The following is a 21,781-nucleotide window of genomic DNA, read 5'->3' as shown; positions in this document are numbered from 1 at the left end:
ATGCCAGGCCAGGCTGCCAGAGGGAAGCTGCACTGCTTCTAGCCAGGGCAATGCTGTCTGCTGCTGCCCAAGTTCCCTGCCACTGTCCTGCCATGCTGCTGGCACCATCCCTGTCCCTCTGCATGAAAATACTCCTTGGTCAGCTCCAGGACAAGCCAAGCAGGCAGCACTAGATGGTCCCCACCTCTGCTTTCACATTTGCTGTGCTCAGTTGGGCCCATGCAGCCTGGCACAAGGTCTCTGCAGCCCCGGCACGTGGCTCAGGGAACAGCCAGGGAGGCTGGTGGCAGCAGCAGCATGGTGGCTGGGGAGCTGGAAGTGCCGGGCCTCCCGCCCTGGACTCCTGCCAAACATCTGCAGCAGGCGGGAGCTGGCTCCTGCCCGGCTCTGGTGGAAAAACAACTCAGCAGAAAGGTTCGTGTGAGGGTCAGCCCGCCCTGCACGGCTTTTTGGGGTGGGGGACCCCAACCCTGCAGGATGGAGCAGCACAGTCTTGATGGAGCCCCTGGCCCCCTTGGCTCTCCCGTGCAGCCTCCAGAATGGCATGCACACTGCAGCACGTTGGGGACACTGGGTGACATGCCTGGGGTGCCACGGAAGCTCAGTGGCAGAGAGGGAATCCATCGGCTGTGTCTCATTAAGTCCTTCCCCATTCCCAAACCCCACCGAGGCTGATTTGGCACTGGGACACAAGGAGACAGGACTTGGATAAATAGGTCCCTTATTTTTATTTTGGTTTTAGGAAACTGAGCTCAGGAGTGACTCAGAGTTTCACTGCTCATGGCAGGGATCAGGGACACGTGGAAGGGACATAACCACACTATACCACACACCACTATAACCAGATGTGGGTGGCTGTTCCTGTGGTGGGAAATAGCGGGGCAGGGAGCCCCCCAGCTCCCCAGGTCTGTCCCAGCTCTGTTGCAGGAGGTGGCTCTGGTCAGGACCAGAAGTGTGAGCTGTGCTGGGGAGCACAGCACTGGTCCTTGTTGACTGCAGGATGCAGAGATGTGCAGACAGCATGCAGGCCAGGAGCTGCAGCCTCATGGCCTCAAATCTCCCTAGAGGCTGGGAAGTAGGTGGGTAGGGCCAAATCTTGGATATTTGCTCCTACAGGTTTTGGCAAGGAGCCACCTCACTCCACTCACAGCCTTATCAGTGAGAGTTGACCAGAGCACCCCTGTGGCTGAGCTGGCTCTTGGCATGTTGTGATGGGCTCTGTGCAGTCTCCAGGCAGTGGCTGAGCATCCTGAGGGTTTGCCTGGACCTGGGTGAACACCCCACACTGCTTAGGGTCCAGGCAGGCCAGGGCTAAGCCATTCCCCCAGTAGCAGTGCAGGTTTAAAGCTTTGGGAAGTGCTGCCTGTGCAGAGACCCCCAGCTCCCCTGCTCCGTGGCTTCTCTGTGTGCCTGGGAGATGTACCCAACCCCCAGCCCTCCCACGCCAGCTGAGGCTGCAGTTGGACCTCACAGCATCAGCCTTTCCCAGGACATGGTGTTCCTTCTGGGGAAGAACACAGATTGGGAGATTGCTCCCAGCTTCCTCTTAACCCATGGTCACACTCCCCTTTCTTGGTAGCATCTCCAGCAGCTGGCTCAGTGACATTGTGCAGGGCTGACCCTGCTTTCTAGTAAAGCCAAACCTCATGCTGGCACTCACGGTCCCTCCAGGGCTGACCCACTGCCACCCCGTACTGTCCTCCACCCCAGGCCAGCCTCCCCCCAAAACCACAACACCCCCAGCTCCCCTCCAGCCAGTTAATTCTCCCACTGAATAGTTTTGTTGGGGGATTTCGGGGAATTTACACCTCACCACGGATATTTTCCTTGGAGACAGCCCAGGGTAAATGTTCACATTCCTTGGCTAAGCAAACAGGACCCTGGAAACTCCTGCCCCTGGGGACACCAAGGGCTAAGGGACAGCAGTGCCCTGGCCTTGACCCCAGCAGGGTCAGGGAGCCACAGCTCAGCAGCTGCAGAACAGCCCCTGTCAGGAAGGATCCTCCTCCAGAGCTGCCTCCAGCAGCACCTTCATTTCCCGGGCACAAAGGAGGGGCTCAGCCTTCCCCAGCCCAGCCCGAGCAGCCATTGCGGGAGGCACCCACCGAACCCCGAGGCTGCTGCTGGGGGGGGATTTGGTCCCTGCTCCTCCTCGGGTGCCAACACCCCCCTTGGGGGGGAAATGTCACCCTGGCTGGGTGGCCTGCAGGATGGGGCACCTCTCCCACCCTGCCCTCTCTCCATCCCCCGTCACCTCCTTCCCCCCTTCCCCCGCTATCTCTCCCCCCACCTTGCGGGTTTAATCCCGGCTCGGGTAACGCGTTGCATAAACCCTCGGCACATGCCGCTGCCCCGTGTCCCCGTGGGTGCCCCGGGTCCCCGCCAGGCCGTGGTGCCACCCCCGGGCGGTGTCCGTCCGTGTGTCCGTCCCAGAGCCCACACGGTTAACGCGGGCCCGGCCCGGCCCCCCCCGGCCATTGGCTCCCCCCTCACAGCCCCGCAGCTATTTCTCGGCCGCCGGGCTCGGAGGTGACAGCGGCGACAGCGGCGCTGGTCCCGGCCGCTCGCCCCGGGCTGTCAGGGGGTGCCGGCACCCCGCACCCCGCGCCCAGCCATGGGGGGCTGCTCCCGCAGCAACTGGATTTTGCCCCTTTTCTTGGCTGGGCTCGTCCAGTTGGGGCGAAGTGAGGAGAGGGAGAAGGTAAGAGGAGGGGGACACCCTCACGGGGCGTTCAGGGGGGTGCAGGGGGTGTGTGACACCCTGGGGACGCGCCTGTTCCCAAGGCTTTCTGCAGGGCTCCCCGGGGCGGGGGTGAGGCACGGTGGCCCCGTGACCCCCCTTCCTTCCCCCTGCAGTCCCGGTGCCTGGAGCACGGGGGGATTTTCTGAGTTCTCGCCAAGGACCAAGAATCGCTGTCCTGGGATTGGGGACAGAGGGGGACAGAGCCACGTGTGTTCCCCAAGTGACCTCCCCGGGGGTAGAGCACGGGGACTTTTTTCCATGCAATGTCCGGGAGGGTTCCCCCATGTTTGGAAGGTGTGGAACCCACCGTGTCCCCACAGCCCAGCGGGCAGCGGCACTGTCACCCCCCCAGCCAGGCTCCCCACCTTGCCACCGGGACCCCACAGTCCCACGGAGCCTTCTCGAGCACAGCCCCTGTCACTTCACCTCTCACCAGCTCCCAAAATAGCCCCTGGGTGGCACTTGGCTGAGCCTGGGTACCCTGGTGGGGGCAGGAGATGGGCTCCTCTGGGTTAACCCCTGTGGCCCCGGATGCAGGGGCTGCTCCAGCCGGACCCTTCCCGGCCCGTTCCGCATCCCACCCGGAGCCCCCTGCACCGCCCCTGTCCCCCAGGGCTTCCGGGGCTGCTGGGTCCTGCTCACTTGCCCACAGCCTCGGAATTCTGGTGCTGGCATCCCACTGTTCTCCGGCTGTTTTGCAGCCGCTCGCCTTCCTGCTGCTCCCTGTTCGGTAAACATTCCCGCAGCTGCAGCCAGACCCATGTGCATCCGCATGCCCCAGTCAGCCTGTCCCACCACCGCGACCTTGGCATGCCGGAGCCTGGCTGCTGCCAGCGGCACTCGGGGCAGGGGACACAAGGCTGGCAGCTGTCCCCGCAGCCAGCAGCAGGGCTGGCCCCATTGCTCTGCTGGCCGTGGGGATGGGGAGCGGTACCAGCAGCCCCCAGCCTGCTCCCACAGGATGCTCCTCGCCCCACAGGTGGACTGCTACCACTCGGTGAAGGACACCATCTACAGCTACGGGGCCCTGACCCTCGATGGGGATGAGTACATTCCCTTTGAGAGGTACAAGGGGAAGACAGTGCTCTTCGTCAACGTAGCCACATACTGAGGCCTGACGCTGCAGTATGTTGGTAAGGGTCCCTCAGGGCATGGGCACCTTGGGCTCAGAGCAGGGCCCAGGACTGCAGCCTTTGGCACAGCCCCATGGTCCATTCTGCTTCAGGGAGCTAGGGAAAGGGTTAATGCCTGCTCCCCAGGGCCCAGCCTGACTGGAATGGGCCCAGGGGGTAAGAGCAGGTGTGCAGGTGTGCTCGGTCCTCTGCTAACCCACTTCTTGCTCTCCCTGCATGCAGAACTGAATGCACTACAAGATGAGCTGAGAAGCCAGGGCGTTGTGGTCCTTGGCTTCCCTTCCAACCAATTTGGGAAGCAGGAACCTGGCCAAAACTCAGAGATCCTCCCTGCGCTTAAGTGAGTACTGTGGTGGGGGCTGTGGGAGCACAGGCTGTAGCTGCTGCTGGCTGTGGCCCCCAGACAAGGGCTTTGGGGTCCTGTCACCAGCCCTGTGCAAGCACCCAGAGCTGTCTATTGCACAATGTCCTGTTCCTGCGCCTTGTAGGTATGTCCGGCCAGGAGGTGGCTTTGTTCCCAACTTCCAGCTGTTCCAGAAAGGGGATGTGAATGGGGCAAAGGAGCAGAAGATCTTCACCTTCCTGAAGGTGGGTGCTATGGCAAGGGGAGAGGAGTGGGACACACCCAGCTCGCTTTTTGGAGGGGTAAGGCTGTGATGCACTGGCTCTCCATTGCAGAACGCCTGTCCCCCGGTGGCAGAGGAGTTTGGGAACCCCAACAAGCTCTTCTGGGAGCCTCTGCGGAACCATGACATCAAGTGGAACTTTGAGAAGTTCCTGGTGAGCCCTGAGGGCGTGCCCATCATGCGCTGGTACCATCGCACCAACATCTCCGTGGTGAAGAATGACATCATTTCCTACCTGAGGCGGCGGCAGCAGGAAAACCAAGATGAACAGCCAGAGCAATAGAGCCTCAGGCTGCTGGCATGAGGGCCAGCATCGCCCCAGCTGCTTCCCTTTCCACTCCCTCCCCAGATGTTCCCCAGCAGCAGGAATTATGTGCTGTCCCCTCCATTGCTCCTGTCTCTGGCACCCCCCCAAGTCAGGGTGCTGGGCTAGGCAACCTCGTGGCAGAGACCTCAGCAATGGCAGTGGGATCCTTCCAATATCCCTGTGTCCCACCTCCACCCCTGGTGGTGACATCTCCTGGCTTCCAGCTTGCCCCCTCCTCTCCACCATCCCGGGCAGTGGGAGGATGCAGGGGCTGGCTGTCCCTGGAGCAGGAGACCACATCTCCATGAAGGCTCGGCCCGAAAGCCCCCGGCTGGGGCGGGCCTGGCCCGACCGTGCCGAGCGCGGAGCAGCTCTTCAGTGCATTCAGGCTGCCCGTGGTCCTGGCACACAGACGTGCTGCTCTCCTGGTTGGGGGTGGCCAGCCCCTCGCCACCCACCATAGAAACACCAAATAAAGGCTCTGCAAATGTGCAGCCCCACTGGTTTGGTATGGGGTAGGGAGGATAGAGCTGGGGGCACAGTGGCCAGTCTGGGGGTAGCAGTGCCTGACTGGAGAAACTTAATTTTTTCCACAGTAACTGCAAACATGGACTTACCATCACAGCCCAGCATTTGGGGACAGGATAGGGAGTGCGTGAAGAGGACAGGTGGGCAAAAGGGGCTGGAGGTGGGACCAGGGGCATCCAGAGAATCCTGTGCCTCCTGCTGTCACACCTCTGACAGCCATGCTTACAGAAACTGGGTTGTGTTTGTCTTTTCCCCTGCAGACCTATTTCGTGGAGCAAGATTTGCAGTGTGCACTGTCCCAAAGGCCATTACTGCATGAAAAGGCAGAGGGGGCAGCAGGGGCTTCTCTGCCCTGGCAGAGGTGGGAGGCAGAAGAGGGGAGGGTGAGGGGCTGATCTCAGTACAGAGAGGGAGGTGGGGGGCACCTACTTGGGGAAACAGATCCTGGGGTGCCCAAGCAAGGGCTGGCCCTCCCTTGCACACACTGTCTCTATTGGCTATACCCCAGCACATGGGGACCCAACAGCCCTGGTATCCCTCCCTCTCCCACTCCCCATGCAGGGGCTGCCCCCCAGGAAACAGCTTTCAGGACAAAACCAGAGAGACTCAGCCACACTTCAGTCCTTAAATAAATACAAAGACACCAACCACCCTCAGGCCGGGCCATGGCTGCGGCCAGCACCTGCCTGCGAGTGTGGGGTCTCCCACCACTGGGAGAGTCCCTGCTGTTACCCGCTCCTCCAGGGGCTCTGGATTGGGGCAGCTCCTGGGAAACACTGGCTCCTCTTCCCTGAAGACTTGGCTTGGGTCTACAGCGATGCCAGGCCTGGCTCCTCATGGGGAAGGAGATGGCTGCAGGGGACTGACCCCATGCTGGCTGCCACCACGATGGCACCTTTAGTCCCTCCTTCAGGATTTCCCTGGGGGAAGGTGCTGCTGAGCCCCCCATGTGCAGCACATGTCCTTGCACAGGCATTGGCAGCCGGAGGAAGCTCCTGGACACACACACACGGGTACACACACACACCCTACTCATCTTCCACTGGTGTCGGAGCGTGGCCGGTCCTTGGCATTAGGGCAATCCGGGACCTGCCTGTTCTGAGACACAAGAGAGGGGTGGCACAGGGTAAGCACAGTTCTTCATTTTCACATAAGCCTCACAGGAGGGATGCCAGCCATGGCAGGGTTGTTATCCCTGAGCACCAACTGCCCTAACTCCCTAACTGCTCTGAGCTGTTTGAGCTCAGCCTGACTTTAGGTGCTGTAGGGATGCTGGCAGGCATGCAGCAGGGACCAACCCCATGGCAAAATCATCCCCTCAGCTGATGAGAAGTGGGGGCTAAGGGAAAATGGCCACTGCCTGGAAAATTGTGCCCCATCCCTCCCCCATTTAGCCAAGTGCCCTAAGTCTCAGGGTGAAGGACAGGCACCCCTGTCAGGGAGGGTCTGAGCCTTACCCAAGTCCTTGGGGACTGGTTTCACCCCGGCCACTGGTTGGCTGTTCTGGCTGCGAGCCATGGCACAGGGAGGGCGCCAAGGGTACTCAGGCTGTGGGAGGAGGTGGAACAGGGAATTACCGGGGATGAATCATGAGGTTGCATTCTGTTATTGATTGACAGCATGGGAAGGAAAAGGAAGGGGAGGAAAGGGATTGAGCAGTGACATGCCAATAGGACACATGTGCTCAGTTCCCTGTTCTGGGATTTGGTGGCCCTGGAGGGCAGCAAGTCCCAGGCCCACCCACATGTCACCCTCTGCTCCCTGTTCTGCTGGCACAGGTAGAATCTCACCGGGGGAAAATGGTGGAAGTTCTGTCCTTGCGTGTGCTCGCCTGGCATGGCTGGCGGGTATCGGATCTGCTGCCACTCGTCGTAGCCATGGTACACGGGGTGAGCCATGGGGGGACTGTACTGGTACTGGTACATGGGGCAGGCTGGGCCCAGCGGCCCTGGCCCTGGCTCGGCGTGCAGTCTCTCTCCAGAAGCCTGCAAGGAGCCAGGACAGATGCTGGAGAGATCCCACAGGCAGCCCACCCCCACCACCACTCATCACCTGCAGCCCCCAGCCCCTCTGCCCAAGGAGGGTTTCCTCCCATCCCTACCTGTTTGTGCTGTTTCAGCAGCTTCTTCAGCTTCTCCTTCTCCTCCTTCTCTCTCTGGCAGTCGTCCTTGGAGGCTCGCAGCTGGGAGGAAGAACAGTTAGTGCAGAGCCCACCCTGCCACCCCCCATCTCCATGGGGTGAGGGTTGCTGAGGGAATGCCCACACCAATCTTCCCCATCAGACCCCCAAGAGAGGTGCAGGAAGAGGAGATGAATGAAAGATGATGCTCTGGCAGTGACAAACAAAAGGAAAGACACCCCTCTGGTCTTCCTGTGCTCCTTCAGCCCCTACTCTTAGGGGATGTATGTATGTACAGGGACTGTGATGCTGGGGACGGGCATTTCCAAGACACGTGGGGTTGAAACGGGGCTCACGGAGCACTGCTAGTAGCACCCAGCGCTGCTCACCTGGTTGTTGGAGAGCACCAACTGCTTCTGCAGCTTTTCCAGCTGCTGCTTCAGCTCTTCCTTCTCCTCATTCATCCTCTCCCTGTCACTCCGTTCCCGTTGGAAGTCTTCCTCAAAAATTTTCACCTGGCAGGAAGAATGTGGGTGCATCTGACTGAGGGTAGACACCTTCCCTAAGCACCCACAGCATTGTACTGCCATCCTTGATTCCACCAGCCATGCCCCAGGCATGTGGGCTGGCTTGATGGCTCATGGCTGTGGTCCCTCCAGGTGAATGCCTGGAGGATGCTGAGTTGGGTCCCCAACCCCCACCACCCCAGCACTGACACCTGCCCAGCTGCTGGGCTGCAGCTGGCACACAGGGCTCCTTGCTGTGGAGGTTCAGGATATGTATTTCCTTCCCCATCCCCAGTGGCTCTGTGTCCTGCCCTACCTGCTGCTTGAGTAGCTCGTTCTGGGTCAGCAGCTCCTGCTGTGGCAGCTTCCCTGCCGGCTCCATGGCAAAGATGGGTGGTGGAGAGGCTTGGACATTCAGGGCCTCTTCTAGTGCCTAGAGAAGAAGAGGAAGGAGCAGGGTCAGAGCAAGTTCAGTGCCCAAGATGTCTCTGGAGGACCCCGGGCATGTGCCCAGTGTGGGAAGTGGGTATAACTGGGCAGAGGCAAGAATGACAACTTGAACCCCTCTTCCTTGGAACCCAGAGGGATGTGGTGGGACTCACACAAGTGGTGAGCCTGACACGTCTCTGCCTGGGCAAGAGTAGGTTATCAGGGTCAGGTTTGGATTTGAAAGAGGTGAAGAGACTGGAGAATATTAAAGACATTTTGCAGTGAGGGCAAAATGTAGTAATGGCAAATGGTGGCAAAAAGTAGTGCCCTGGCCCCTACCTTGTTCAGCCTCTGGATCTCCTTTTCCTGGTACTCCCGCTGCCTGGTGACGGGAGCCAGCTGTTCCTGCAGGAACCGCATCCTCTGCTGCAGGTCTCTCACCTCCATGGCCAGCCTCTCCTTCTCTGCCTGCAGGACCCAGGATTGGGGGAAGATCAGCCAGGGCAGGGCAACAGGGCTGGCAGCTCCCTGTCACCCTTCCCAAGGGACTCACCTCCTCTGTTTCAATCCGGGACTTGGCCAGGAGCAGCTTGCGGTCAAAATCCCGTTGCTTTTGTTCCCGCTCCGACTCCAGCTCGGTCACTGCCCTGCGGGCCTCAGCCAGCTCCTGGTGTAGGTCTGTGACCTGCCAGGAGGGAGTGGAGGTGTTGGCCTGGAAGGACCCACACTGCGGGAAGGAGGCACAGGCCGCTCCCAAACCTCCCTACACCGTTTCCTCCAAGTCCTCACCCAGCAGGAATGTGCCCCCCAAGCACCCAGCCCTGAGCACCCAGCCCTACCTTCTGCTCGTACTTCTGCTTCATGGAGCGGAAATGCTGATCCCATTGTTTATTCACCTCCAGCAGCTGCGGGGAGAGAGGGATGGCTGAACAGGAGCCCAAACCCTGCTACGAACCAGCTCTGGTGGTCCCCAGCAGACTCCTGTCATGAAAGCACTTTGGGGACCAGCTGGATTGAGATCCCAGCTCCAGCAGTGCTTCCCTGCAGCTCTGAAGCCCTACCCCAGTCTCTCAGTGCCATCCCAGCCTTGTGCCCCCTCTGCCCACTCCCCGCCTCCTTAGTGGTGCCTCCCTCCCAGCCTGGTCCTCACCTCCCTGCGCTGGTGCTCCAGGATCTTCACCTTCTTTTCCTTGGCCTCCAGCTCTTCTCTGCCCGCCGCCTTCTCCACCATGGCCCCGCTCTGCTGGACGCGCACGGGGGGGACCCTCAGGGCTTTTGTGGAGGCTGTGCCCAAGGCCGGCTAAACTCGAGCCAGTTCCCCTCCCTCTGCCTCCCCCATGCCCTTGAGACCCTGAGAAGTCCTGCTGGTCATACTGGGACAAACTGGGGGCTTGATTAAAATGAGGCCTTCTTTGCTGATGTGTCAGCAGGCTCCCTGCCTCCTTCCCAGCCCTCTCCAAGAAGATGCTGCCTCCTCACCTGCTCGGTGGCTTCCCTCTTCCCACTGTCCTGGCTGCTCAATGTCACCATCCTCCGGAGCTCCTGGTTCTCACACCTGTGGGCAGGAAGAGATGGGTCAGCAGGAAGAAGCTTCCAGGGCAGCCCTGTTCCCATCCACATAGTCCACCCTCACCTGAGCTTCTCCAGAGCCTGGTTTCTCTGCTCCAGGTCATGTTCCAGCTTGGTGCGCAGCTCCTTGTTCTCACTGTGCAGCGTCTCACACAGCGTCTGGAGGTGAACACTGGTAGTGTGAGGACCATGGCCAGCCCTGGGCCACCCACACCTCCCACCAAGCCATGCTACAGAGGTGAGTGTCCACCTCAGGATGGGCAGGAAAGGTTTGGTGTGAAAAAAGAGAAGGGGGAAAATTTCCATAAAGTTCCAGGCCAGCCCTCACCTGCAGGAACGATGTTCTCTGCTCATTCTTGTGCACCTTGGAGGCCAAGCGCTTGAGCTCGGAGGCCATGTAGCCCATGCGCACAAAGACCTGGTCCTTGCTGGCCTCCTTGGCACAGCCACTCAGTGTGTTCTCCAGCTGCTGCAGCTGGGGCAGCAGGTTGGCATCCTCGTTCGGTGGCTGCTCCAAATCCTGGGAATGGGGAGGGGATCAAGTGTGGTCAGACCAGTTAAAGCATTGCAAAGTTCCTCTTGGGGCAGATCAACTTCACGTCCCATCCAGGGCTGGGGTTGGGAGCTGGGCCAGCACCAAGACACTCTGCAGCACCTCTCAGTACGCTGAAAAACTGTGTCAGCTTTGTAAAGGTCTGATTCCCAGCTGCTGGATATGGCACACTGAGTCCCCGGGTGGAGGAGGACAAGGCAGCAGCTCACGGATTCCCTGAGCCCCTTGGCTGTCTGAGCTGAACACACTCTCAAATCACTGACAGCAATGAAGGCATCTCCACCCTTGGTCTCTTCTCCATCTGAGCTCTTCCCATCTGCACTGAGACTAAAAATCCCAACTTCTGAGACTGTCCTCTCTATGTACACCCTGGTCTGTGCTGGAAGGGGTAGTGGTCTTACCCCAAATCCCATGTTTTCCTTCCACTTGTCCTACTTCTGTGCTCCCTGCTGCTGTGGCACACCAGGCACCAGGAACCTGAGCTCTTTAGCAGGTGACAGTCAAGTGGGTGATGCATGGGATTTAAAATGATGGCTGGGAAAGCCCAGGTCAGGGCGCACCCACCAGTCTCAGGGTGTACCCTGCCCATGGGGAGTGTCTCCAGGACGTTTATGCTCCTCTGGTGTGGTTGGTTAACTCCTCCATAGCCCAGGAGGTGCCGCTGGCACAACAGCTGGCACTGACACGTGGCACTGCTGGGAGGAGTTGGGGATGTCCTGGCACACCTACACCCACTCCACTCCCAGCCCCACTGATTCACCTGCTGCCTGTGAGAATGCCCGAGATTGCACCACAGGGCAGCTCAGTGTGTCCCCAGCACCCTGACCCCGGAATTTACAGCTTCAAACCTGCTGTGGGAGGGTGTGTGTAGGGCATAGCACAGCCAGCTCCTCCCACCCATGTCCACTGGGGGACAGTGAGGACCTAAGTTGGGAGATTCCAGCTGTGAGCACAGGACTTGGGTTTGGCTCAGGAACCAGCAGGTGGCCAAGCAGATCCCATTCTGTTCTCCATCACCTCATAGCTGCACCCCAGGAGTGTCCCATAAGACTCAACCCCTCCAAGAACCTCTCTGGCCAATGTGAACAGGGATGTGCAATGAGAGCATGTCCTCTTACTGGTACCATGTGGTGCCAGCTGATGTTCATACTCCTTGGGCTCCCCATCCTTTCTCCCCTCCATTCCAGCACACAAAAAAGCCAGAGCAGGACAGGATGGGGCAATGACAGTCAGGAGGACATTCAGGTGGCAGTAAATGGAGTACACAGAGGTGTTTTGGCTAGGGCAGACCCCATCAGCAATGACAGGGCTTGGAGGCCTGGTCCTCCCACCCAGTGTGGGCACCAGCTGAACATCAGAGCATCACTGACAGCTACTTGGGTTGTCAGAGCTGTTCCTGTCACTGTCATGTGGCATCTGCAGACACTGGCACCCCCATCTGGCTGGGGCTGCTTCACTGGCCCCTCGCCCAGGCCCAGTCAGGCCAGTTGTGTTTGGGGGAGGACCCTTGCCCAGTTTATCCCTCTGTGGTTTGCCTAAGGGTTGCTTTGACATGGGTCAGCCAGCCCTGCTGGTGCCTGCCTGGGCACAGAACTGCAGCTCTGCACACCCCCAAACCCCTGACACTGCTCCACTCCCCACCTGCCAACACCAAATCGTGCAGGAACCAGGGCCACTCACTGCTCTCCTGCTCTCCTGGGGAAATCCCTGCACTTCAAAGGCAACAATCTCAAACTCTGAGGAGGATGTCTGCAAGGGGAGGCAGCCAGGTCAGAGCTCCACAGGAAATGGCAGCCCAAGATACCCACCACACAAAGAGAGGGACCACCAGGAGTACAGCAGGGGAGCTGACCCCTCCTTTCAGGTTCATTCCTGTTCCTAGAGGCTAAAGGCTGCCTCCTTTTGCTTTATTAGATGGACAGTGCCTCCCTCTCCAGTCATGCCAGCACCAGCTTCCACATTCAGCAGACTCACACTTGGAGGTGATTTCCGTGCTTCCACGTCCGGCTGGGCACTGCCTGGGGCTGCCCGAGCAAAGCCGGGATCAGGGCCGACGGCTGCGGAGAGGGGAGAGGATGCAGCCATGAGCCTTTTGGAGAGCAGGGCCTCTCTCCACCTGGCACAGGGATGCAGACAGCAGACCCCTGCAGGGTCAGGCACTGATGGATGACTTCTACCTCACCTATGGGGATGGGACAGAAACCTTTTAGAAGGGAGGATAGCAGTGGTTTGATACACTCCAGATGTATCAGAGATGACACAGCTGCAAGGGACCTTCATTAAAGTCTCTTGCACAGCCTTTCCCTTCCCCCAAGCTCAGGATTCCGAGCCATCAGGTTATTCTTCCCCCATGAGCCTCAGATCTCCTACCTCCGGTTTCCACCAACTCCTCTAAGGAAGGTGATCCAATCAGCATTTTGTTGTCCTTCACGAGGTCCTCTGCCTTCTGCCGCAGCTTGGATGCCTCGACCTGGGACTCCTCCAGAAGCTCTCCTGTTGTGGGCAACAGAAGGATGTTCAGCCTCCTTCCCCAAGTGCCTGTCCTGCAGTAGCCCCATTCACCAGCACCAAAAATCCTGTCTGGCTGGAGCAATGCCCAGAATAGTCCTTCTTCGTCTGGAAACAACTATTCTGGGATAAATCCAATGGCAAAGCTGGATCAGCGGCTCACTGATTTCAGAGATCCTCATGCTGACACATAGAGGACTGGTTACAGGAGGCAGAAGCACTACTGTGGCTCTCAGAGGTCTCCTCTGCTTCCCAGAAGAGACAAATTTAAGCCTGGGTGGTGGACTTAAAGGTCCAACCTCCCCACTTTGTGGTCTGGCATGAACAATGCAATCCCCCCACGATGAGGGGGGGCTGCTGTCACACCAGTGAGCCCCTGTCCCAGGTAAGGGCATGGTGACACAACAGGAATCACGAGGCAGGTGGAAATTCGGCTGCAGAAGCAGGACTCAAAGGAGGAAGCTGGCTCACGAGACAGAAAGCAAAACTGGGGGTAGGAGCGGAGGAAGGCTGACAAGGAGAAGAAAGAGGGTGGCACAACTCAGCTGGAACATTTCAACATTGGCATGTTTCTGCTGCCACAGGAGCAGTCAACATCACGTTCCTTGAGAAACACCTGGGAAAAGCCCCTTGCCCAACAAGGCTTGCAGGAGGTGCAGATTTTCATCAAAAGCAGAACAGATACCAGCACCTATGAACTCTGTGGGGCTCCAGCACTTGCTTTTTTCTTTCCAGCCATTTATTCCACCATAAAACACCCCAGAAGTTCAGCAAAAATCTTGCTCCCTCTGCATCACCATGTGAAAAAGCTCAGACATCCTGCCTAACCCTCCAGGACAGAGAGAGTTTTGCTGCTACCCCAGTGCCAAGACCCCCAGCTTCTACCAGCACCCTTCCTCAAGCAAGAAACCCGTGGCTTTGTGGGCACAGGCTAGGCTGCTCCAAAGGCAAATTTCATCCCCCTGGCAGGCAGCAGTTACCGATAGACTTGATCCCTTGCATCTTCTCCTTCAGCCGGGCGTTCTCTTCCACCAGCCGCTCCAAGGCCGTGGATCCATTCTCCTCTGAGCCCCCACCGGGGTCATAGATATGATAGGGTCCTCTCCCTTCCATGCCTGCTGTTCAGTCGCCTGCCTCCCAGCCAGGCATCCCTGCAAGGCAATGGAGCACCGTGTCACCTTCCTCTGGCTCCAGATGGTGCCACAGTCCCCTGGTCCCAACCGTATGGGGGTCCAGGGTGCTGTGCTGGTGCCTCACTGCTTGCCAGCCAGCCAACAAGTGACCCAGGTGAAGGCACTTCCCCCTCCAGCCCTGCTTGGGGCGAATGTGTTGGGGTGACTCACGGCCATGAGAACTGTCACACGAGGAGGCATCACCAGCAGCCGCACTTGGGGCTGGCTCTCACCCATGAAGGGCACTGGAGTCACAGAGAAGGCTGCAACCCCTGGTTGCTGCATCCCTGGAGAGGTGGAGATGCAGCCCAGGAGCATCCACCTATGCCAGGGCAAACCTAGGCACTGTCATCAGGGCATCCTGCTCAACACATGGTATTTCTGGGCTCCATAAAGGCTTGTGAGGGGCTGTTTGGGGAGGGGTAGTGTCTGCAACTCCAAATTAACCAGCAGCTGAGCGGAAGTTTGGGCTGTATTGGGGGATTAGCCCCAGGAGCCAGGCAGGGACCCACTCTGTCCTGCTCAGCCAGAAAAACTGGCTGCCAGAAGCACAGGTTCCTGAATTGGGCACAGGAAACATCTGGGCATGTGCTGGGCTGGGAGCAAAGCCCAAGGGGAAAAAACACCCACAAGCAGTATGCTAACTGCTTTTCCAATTCCTTGCACTTGTGGGTGGCCTAAGGCCTCCTCCTTGCTGAAGTCTGGCCTGGGGGACAGCTGGGCAGGATCCTGGCTCCAGGTCTCACCCATCTCCTGGGGCAATAAAGCAGCAGCTGTGAATCACAGCACAACTTAAAAGAACTATCCCCCCTGATGCCAGCTTGTTACAACATGGAGCAGAGCAGCAGCTGAGAAGGTCCTGGTGCCAGCTGAAGCTGGGATGCTGCCTGGGGGCACAACAGGAGCACCCAAAGTGCTCTTCTCCTAGCCAAGACAGCTGGTGAGCAAGAGGGGGCTGAGAGGAGGCATTTAGAAAGGGGAAGGGGGTAGCCTGTACCCAAAACTATCTCAACCTCAGACTAATGCTCATGCCATGAGCGATGCAGGCAGATCTTCAGTTTGGATGACCTGCCTGCCAGGGAGCAGCAGGGACTTTCCAAATGACAGCTGCCACCTGGCAGCATCCACAACTGGAGCAGCAATTAATGCCTGCCTGAGTGACAGGGAATTAGGCCTGGCCTCAACAGCATTCTGCTTCTGGGAGATGCATTGTGTATCTCATCATCCTCCTGCTCCGTGGGTGCTGCCAAGCCTCCCAATGCCTCTGCCCCACCATGGGGAGCTAGTGACCTCATCCCAAGCAGCTGGAACAGTCCAGCTGTGGTGGTGTGGGGTGAGCTGAGGAGAGGCTATTCCTGGAGCCCAGAGCAGCTGACAGGAGGCTGTGGAAGAACCAGGGCCATTTCAGAGCTGAGGGTCCCAGCAATGGCAGCATTGACACAGCCAGTCTTAAATAGAGGACAGGTTTGGATTAGGTATTAGGGAGAGATTATTTACTGTGAGGGTGTGAAGCACCAGAACAGGCTGTCCAGAGCAGGAGGAAGAAGAGGGAAGAGCTGCCCTCTCCTGTGGTACCATCTCCTCATGTGGCTTGGAAGTAGCATGAAATACCATTCCTCATTCTTCTTAATGCCAGACCCCAAACCTGGAGGTTTTCTGCCTTGTCCCATAGCACATGGGAGGTACCTGTCCCCTGTGCACCCCTGCAGGAATCCCTCAGGGTCCAGCTGCACTGACCTGCAAGCAGCAGAGCTCACTCACAGCAATCCCATTCTCCCAGATGGGTGGAGCCACTGCAAGCCTCTGATATTCCCTATTTTTGAGATTCTATCAACAACTTTTCTACTCAAGCTCTGTACCCTACCAGGGAGATTGTAGCAAGGGGACCACAGGAGCTGTTTTCAAACAACAGCTGGGGAGAGGAACTGGACTATCTCCAGCTGACGGAAGCACAGACCAGCCACAAATTCACCAGCAAACAATTGCTAGCAAGAGGGAGGGGTTTTCACAGCATTCCAGGCCATCACTGGGGACAGGGTGGGTTTTCCTGGAGTGGAGGCACAGTCCAATTTCTGCAAGGCACAGCTGGAATAGAGAGGTCACCCTGGGGACCACAGACCAAGTAAATGATCCAGTCATTTAAACAGTCTTGGATTGTTGTGTTTTTTTCCTTAAGAGTTCTGGCAGGTGAGATTTACAGTGAAAAATCTAATTTCAATGAAAACACAAGGGGAGGACAGAGGGGGCCATACACCAGCACATAACGGTGGTTAGATACACAAAGAAAAACACCACTACCACAGACTCCAGCAGAAACCACCAAACCACCAGAAAGCACTTCCCTCTTTGTCAGTCAACAGTTCCTAAGGTGATCTGACAGTATTTCACAGCCCTGGGGCCTGAGGACCAGGCTCGGACTGTGGCTGCCTGGCTTCAGCTCACTGGCTCCATGCCCAGCCATTGTCAGAGATTGCCACAGGGGCACCATGCAGACCACCCAAGACCTTTAGGTAGCAAATTTTTATGGCAACTCAGCAAAAGTAGAGAGTGAGAGTGGGCAGGGGAGATTCACGGGCAAAGACGAAAGCAGAGTTGTGTTTAAATAGCTGTGCTGTGGCTTGGGAGTGAGCTGGAGCTGTCACCTAGAACAATATGCACCACTCTCACAGTCATCACTGCACCAGCCATGCAAAAGTGGCAGAAGGATGTGATTCCTACTTTAAAATTACTGAACACTGAGGATACCAAGGCTTAGGATGTGAAGCCTGTGCAGGAGGGGGCCAGCACTGCTGGGGGTTTGCTTTGGACAGTGACCCCAGGGTGGGGAGCAGCCTCCCAGAGCTGCAAGCTTGGCAGCCCTTCAATTCCCATCCTGTGATGGCCCAGCCCTAAGGAGAAGGGGGTTTTCCTCACTCCAGTGCACAACATTCGCAGGAAGCCTCCTCCGCACCAGGATCACAGGAGGTGAAAGCAAATCCCTGCAGGCTGCCAGCATAATTTTCCCATGACTGGGGCTGCTGGGTCTCCAGCATGCCTCCTCAGAGGGAAAGCAAAAGCCACTCAGACATCATGGAATGATTTGTTCCTTTGTGTTTTTGATCATTTTACTGGAAAACATTGTAGCCCCCACACTGATTTTCTTCTACAAGGCTCCAGCAGCTTTTCAGACAAGGGACAACCATTCCTGGACTGCTGGACTGGTCTCATTTGCAGGAAAGCAAAACTAGAGATGGTTTTAGGAGGCAGCAATAGTGACACTTTTTGGGTACTGCAGTCCACAGAGCTGGGAGTAATAAAAGAAGAGGAAAGCAGGCACTGCAAGGCTCAGGTCTCATAGGGAAAGATCTGAACCTTCACTTGCAGTGTGTTCCTTTCCAGCCAGTTTAGCCACAAAGAGAGTGGGAAAGGCAAGAGCCTTACCCAAAACACAGCAGGTATTAAAGACATCTCCCAGCAAGAAAGCCCACTCTCGCCTCAAAAACCCACCTCCTGAAGAGGCTTCACAAAACAACCTGCTTCTGATGAGGCTGCTCACAAAGAAAATAAAGCATTTCCCTGGGTCTGCCAGGTTTACAAACACAGGTAACCACACACAGCTTTAGAACTCCTTGGGATGGGCCCAAGCTTCAATGCAGGCAGGAGATGCAGCCAAGCAGGACATGCAGCCAGGCATGGTGGTGCTCTGTTGGCAGCATGGGGGCAGGATTTATGCAAGACCCCGTCTTCTGCTGCAAAGACATCTGGCTCATCCTGCCTGCTCCACTTCTCCCTGCAGAGCTCAGCAGCATCATGTCTGCTTGTCACAGCACTCCAAAGCAGAACAAGGCACAGCCACCCCTTTCCTTGTAGCCTTTTTCTTGTTTCCAGGCTACTCCTGTCCAACTTGGTACGCTTCAGCCAGCAACAACCAAGCCAGTAGCAGATAGTGGCACCACAAAGCTACACCAAAGTGTACATGAAGTGCCACCCAAAGTGTAAAAACTGCTGCTTTAAAACAAAACCTGCAATGCCACAAGAGTAGATGGTTCAGTTTCCTCCACCCAAGAGAGTTTTGTATCAGCTGCTGGCAAGCAACAACCCACGGCCCTGTGCTAAATAGGTCTGCCTGGCGTAGGTCGGGCCGAAAGGGCGTCGTGGGATTTCTTGCAGAACCAGGAACAATGCCAAAGGCAGCAAAAAGCCTCTCCTGTTTTCTTCTTGCTTACTTCACCTCACCACAGAGACAGCTTTCAAGGATGTGCCTGGTTGGAGCCTTCCTGTCTCCAGAACTCATCCCAGTGCCCAAAGTCCAGCCTCCAGAACACTTCAGCTGACAGCGCTCTCCATCAAATGTGCACTCCAAAAGAGCTTGTGGCAGCAGAACAGCTCCCATTCCCCCAAGTGGTGAGAATAACCCACCCAAGTGATGGGAATAATCAGCTCAAGGGAAAAGGCTGCATTTAACCTCTTCATACAGGATTGTCCTGTGTGCCGGGGACACAGGAACAAGATAGCCAGATCTCTGAGAGGATGCAGATCCCCATGAGTCCTGTCTGGAGCTATTGTCACCTAAAAGCAGCAGTGACAGGCAGCATCTTTTCTATTTTATTCTCTCTGCCCTCCCTGAGGGTCTTAGCATGGAACTGAAGGAGGGGAAAGGGGGAGACAAGCTGTGCCTCCCTCCCAAAAGAGGAGGATGCTGCCATCCCCGCTCCAGCTATTCCAGCTTCTGCATCAGCATCCGATGCGGACACACACGGTTGGACCAGAGGGAAAAAGTCAAAGGGAAAGGAAAACAGCACGACCAGGAGGGTCCCTGAGGCCACGACCGCCACAGCCAGCCCGGAGGGGGCCCAGGACCCGGCCCTGCCCGGGGGGGAGCGCACGCCAGGGACAGTCGGGAGGCAGATGCGTGGGCCCGGTGAAACCCCGGGGCTGTGCAAGGCGGGGCGAGGGCGGAGTGGGGCCGCCCCGGGGCATCAGCACCGCCCGGGGGGCCGGGGGACCCCCACCCGCACCCCGCCCAGCCCGCTCCTCTCCCCCCGGCACCGCCGGGAGCACAGCCAGCCAGCCTGGCCCCGCGGGGGGCGGCGGCGGCCCCCGCCCTGGCCGCGAGAGGGGAAACTGAGGCACGGCGCGATTAACGCGACAGCTCGCGACACCGGGCGGCTCCGGGACAAATCCCCGGGGACGACGCGGCCACCCGACCACCCGAGCGGTCCGAGAGCCGGCCAGATACGGTCAACGCGCAGCCCCGATCCCGGCGGTTCCCTCCGGGCCGGGCCCCTTGGCTGGGGCGGCGCGACCCCGGTGCCCGGCGCGACCCCGGTGCCCCGGGCAGGGCTCCTGTCCGCGAGGGCGGCAGGGCCCCGCAGCGCTCCGAGCTCACCTGCCGTGCGCCCCACGGCGGGGCCGCCGCCGGGATCGGGGTCGGGGCCGGGATCGGGGCCGGGGTCTCGGTGCGGGTCCCTCCGCTCCGCCACCAGCACCGGGGCTGGTTCCGCCCCCGGGAAATTCCCAGCCTGACGGACAGGAGGCGCAGCCAATCGGCGCGCGGCGGGGGCTATAAAGGGGAGGGCGGGGAGGTGGCAGGGAATGTGCCCGTCATGGCGGAGCAGTCTTCCTCTCTGAACGTTTGGCTTCCCGAGGGCTGCGCGGGGGTCCCGCCCGGCTTAGGAGGCCTTTGGGGGGCGGCATCAGCCGGCCTACGCCTCCTTCCTGCGGGAGGGTGCGCTCGTAGGGGAGCGGCGAGGCCGAGCCCTGCAGCGGCTCCCCCGGCTTGTGCAGACACAAAATGGCGGGCCCGAGGGGGGCTCCTCATGTACCCCCGAGGAGGAGCAGTGGCTGAGGGGAGGCTGTGCTGAAGCGCTCTGGTGGCCTCGGCCCCGGGAAGGAGGAGGGAGGGTGGTGCTGCCGGCCGGCCGAGGCTGACGTTCCTCTGAGGCAGGGAGAATTCCCCACCGAGCCTCCAAGTTAATGTTAAATGAGGAAATTCCACGCTCTAACCGGAACGTGTATTCCAGGGATCTTTTTCCTCTGTGCTGCTGCTGGAATTGTGCCGTGATGAACCACTGAAATCAGCCAGAGGAGCAAAGCACAGGAGCATCTGGGGCTCATTCAGTCTGCTCTTCGGGACTCACTCACTACCGGATTTTCTTTCTTCTGTCAGTTTTGCCACAAAGAGAAGGTGGTGGGCTTTTATTAAACAAATGTGTAAATAAAAACAATAAATCAGGAGTGAAGAAATCCCACTCTAAGCGTCTGTGCTGTTCTTTGCCTGTACTCCAGAAATGTCCTCCTTAGGTGAGCTGGTGCTGGTTCATCAAGGTCCTTCACTGGAGATTGAGCTGTTTCCAGCTGCCTCAGTCCTGGCTTCTTACTCAGCTGCATTCACACAGCTCCACCACTTCTTGGGAATTTCATGTTTTGGGTTGTAAAAATTAACACCTCAGAAACTCCTTTTCCTGACTGCCCTTCACTGGCAGCAGGACATCACCCTGGCAGCTTGGCTAGGTTTGGCTCAGCACTGGTTGGACTCAGATGTGTTGTTTGTGCTCATGCCTGAAGTCTTAACTGGGGATGAGAGAGCAGGACCCCACACATGCCCAACATCTTCCCTTTTGTTCCCTGAAAGTCTTATTTTACCCCAATAAGAGGCCCAGTGCTGTAATGTAAACCCTCAGAAAACCTTCAAAGCTAAATGCAGTCCCACAGAACCAGAAAACACCTTGTTTATAAATGAATGCCTCAGCCTGCAAGAAATAACAAATCCAGCTTATTTCTGTGATGAGCAAAAGGGGTGGTTTGGTTTTGCAGCACCCCAAAAGCTTCCTGCCTTCCCCTCGCTCCATCCCAGGCTCTCTTGCACCGAAAAAATCATTGTGCTACTCACCAGGCTGGGTCCTGGAGGGGCTGGGGGGGAGTGAGAGCCCTTCAGAGCAGGAGCTTTGTGCCTGCAATCCCCAAATACAGGAAGGCTGGCCCAGCTGAGCTTACTTTTAGGCATGGAGAAGGGGAATTCCCCATGATGGAGGTCCCAGACAGCCTCTGTGTGGTTTTGATAGGGAGCCAGGCACCACTTAAAGGGCTCTCCTGTGCCGTTCCTCCCAGGGGCCCATCGTGTCAGGTATTAGTCAGCAAAAAAGGGTGGGGGGGAGCTATCGTGGAGGCTGTGATTCACTTTTGGACAACTGGAGATCCTTGTTACATCATTTTCCTTGCTTGGTTTCTGGGCAACTTCTCTGGGATTGCAAACATGTGCTTTTCCTCAGAAAAACTGCTGCATCTGGCAAGAGGCGTCCTTGTTTCATGTGTATTTCCATCTCAGATAGGGATCTGGAGTCAGAACAGGATGCATCTTCCTGGGGGAGCAGGGAAGAGCTGGGTCTGTTCAGGGAGGTGCACAGGTGTCAGTTTTCCTGGGTTGCTGAGAATCCCTGGAAACCATCCACCAGGAGAACTGGCGGTCAGAAGCAAGGCTGGAGCCAGCTGGTGCTGGAATAAACACCAAGGCTTTAAATGTTTCTGTTTTCTAGAGGTTGATTCCAGCTCCCCAGCTCCTTGCCAGCAGGTACAGTTGTACCTGGCAGGGCATTTAGTCTACACTTGC

The 21,781-nt window shown here is 57.8% G+C and overlaps 2 protein-coding genes across 8 annotated transcripts; one reads left to right on the top strand and one right to left on the bottom strand.

Annotated features, from left to right (window-relative positions):
* Nucleotides 1-2,040: 2,040 nt before the first annotated feature.
* On the top strand, nt 2,041-5,303 carry GPX3 (glutathione peroxidase 3). The gene is made up of 5 exons (XM_023935937.2): nt 2,041-2,701; nt 3,723-3,876; nt 4,099-4,216; nt 4,365-4,464; nt 4,555-5,303. Exons 1-5 carry the CDS (start codon nt 2,615-2,617, stop codon nt 4,783-4,785), a joined length of 690 nt encoding a protein of 229 aa, XP_023791705.1. The 5' UTR covers nt 2,041-2,614; the 3' UTR covers nt 4,786-5,303.
* Nucleotides 5,304-5,948: 645 nt separating this feature from the next.
* Nucleotides 5,949-21,145, bottom strand: TNIP1 (TNFAIP3 interacting protein 1). Of its 7 annotated transcripts, none has more exons than XM_086852120.1 (17): nt 21,065-21,145; nt 14,002-14,172; nt 12,884-13,006; nt 12,488-12,570; nt 10,289-10,480; nt 10,025-10,119; nt 9,871-9,946; nt 9,542-9,631; nt 9,231-9,296; nt 8,945-9,076; nt 8,731-8,859; nt 8,279-8,395; nt 7,846-7,971; nt 7,439-7,519; nt 7,128-7,322; nt 6,795-6,885; nt 5,949-6,435 (listed from the first exon to the last, which is right to left on the bottom strand). In XM_086852120.1, the coding sequence occupies exons 2-17, from the start codon at nt 14,132-14,134 to the stop codon at nt 6,410-6,412; spliced, it is 1,755 nt and encodes a 584-aa protein (XP_086708246.1). In that variant the 5' UTR covers nt 14,135-14,172; nt 21,065-21,145; the 3' UTR covers nt 5,949-6,409. The 7 variants fall into 7 exon arrangements, with proteins under 7 accessions (XP_086708246.1, XP_086708244.1, XP_086708245.1 ...); XM_086852118.1 differs by having other exon boundaries at nt 9,542-9,634; nt 21,065-21,142; XM_086852119.1 differs by lacking the exon at nt 21,065-21,145 and adding an exon at nt 19,562-19,977.
* Between the last annotated feature and the right edge of the window lie 636 nt (nt 21,146-21,781).

Source organism: Cyanistes caeruleus, chromosome 15 (assembly GCF_971803275.1).
Source record: "Cyanistes caeruleus chromosome 15, bCyaCae1.hap1.1, whole genome shotgun sequence".
Taxonomy (NCBI): domain Eukaryota; kingdom Metazoa; phylum Chordata; class Aves; order Passeriformes; family Paridae; genus Cyanistes; species Cyanistes caeruleus.
The sequence above is the reverse complement of the archived record's forward strand: the minus strand, read 5'-3'. Positions and strand labels throughout refer to the sequence as shown.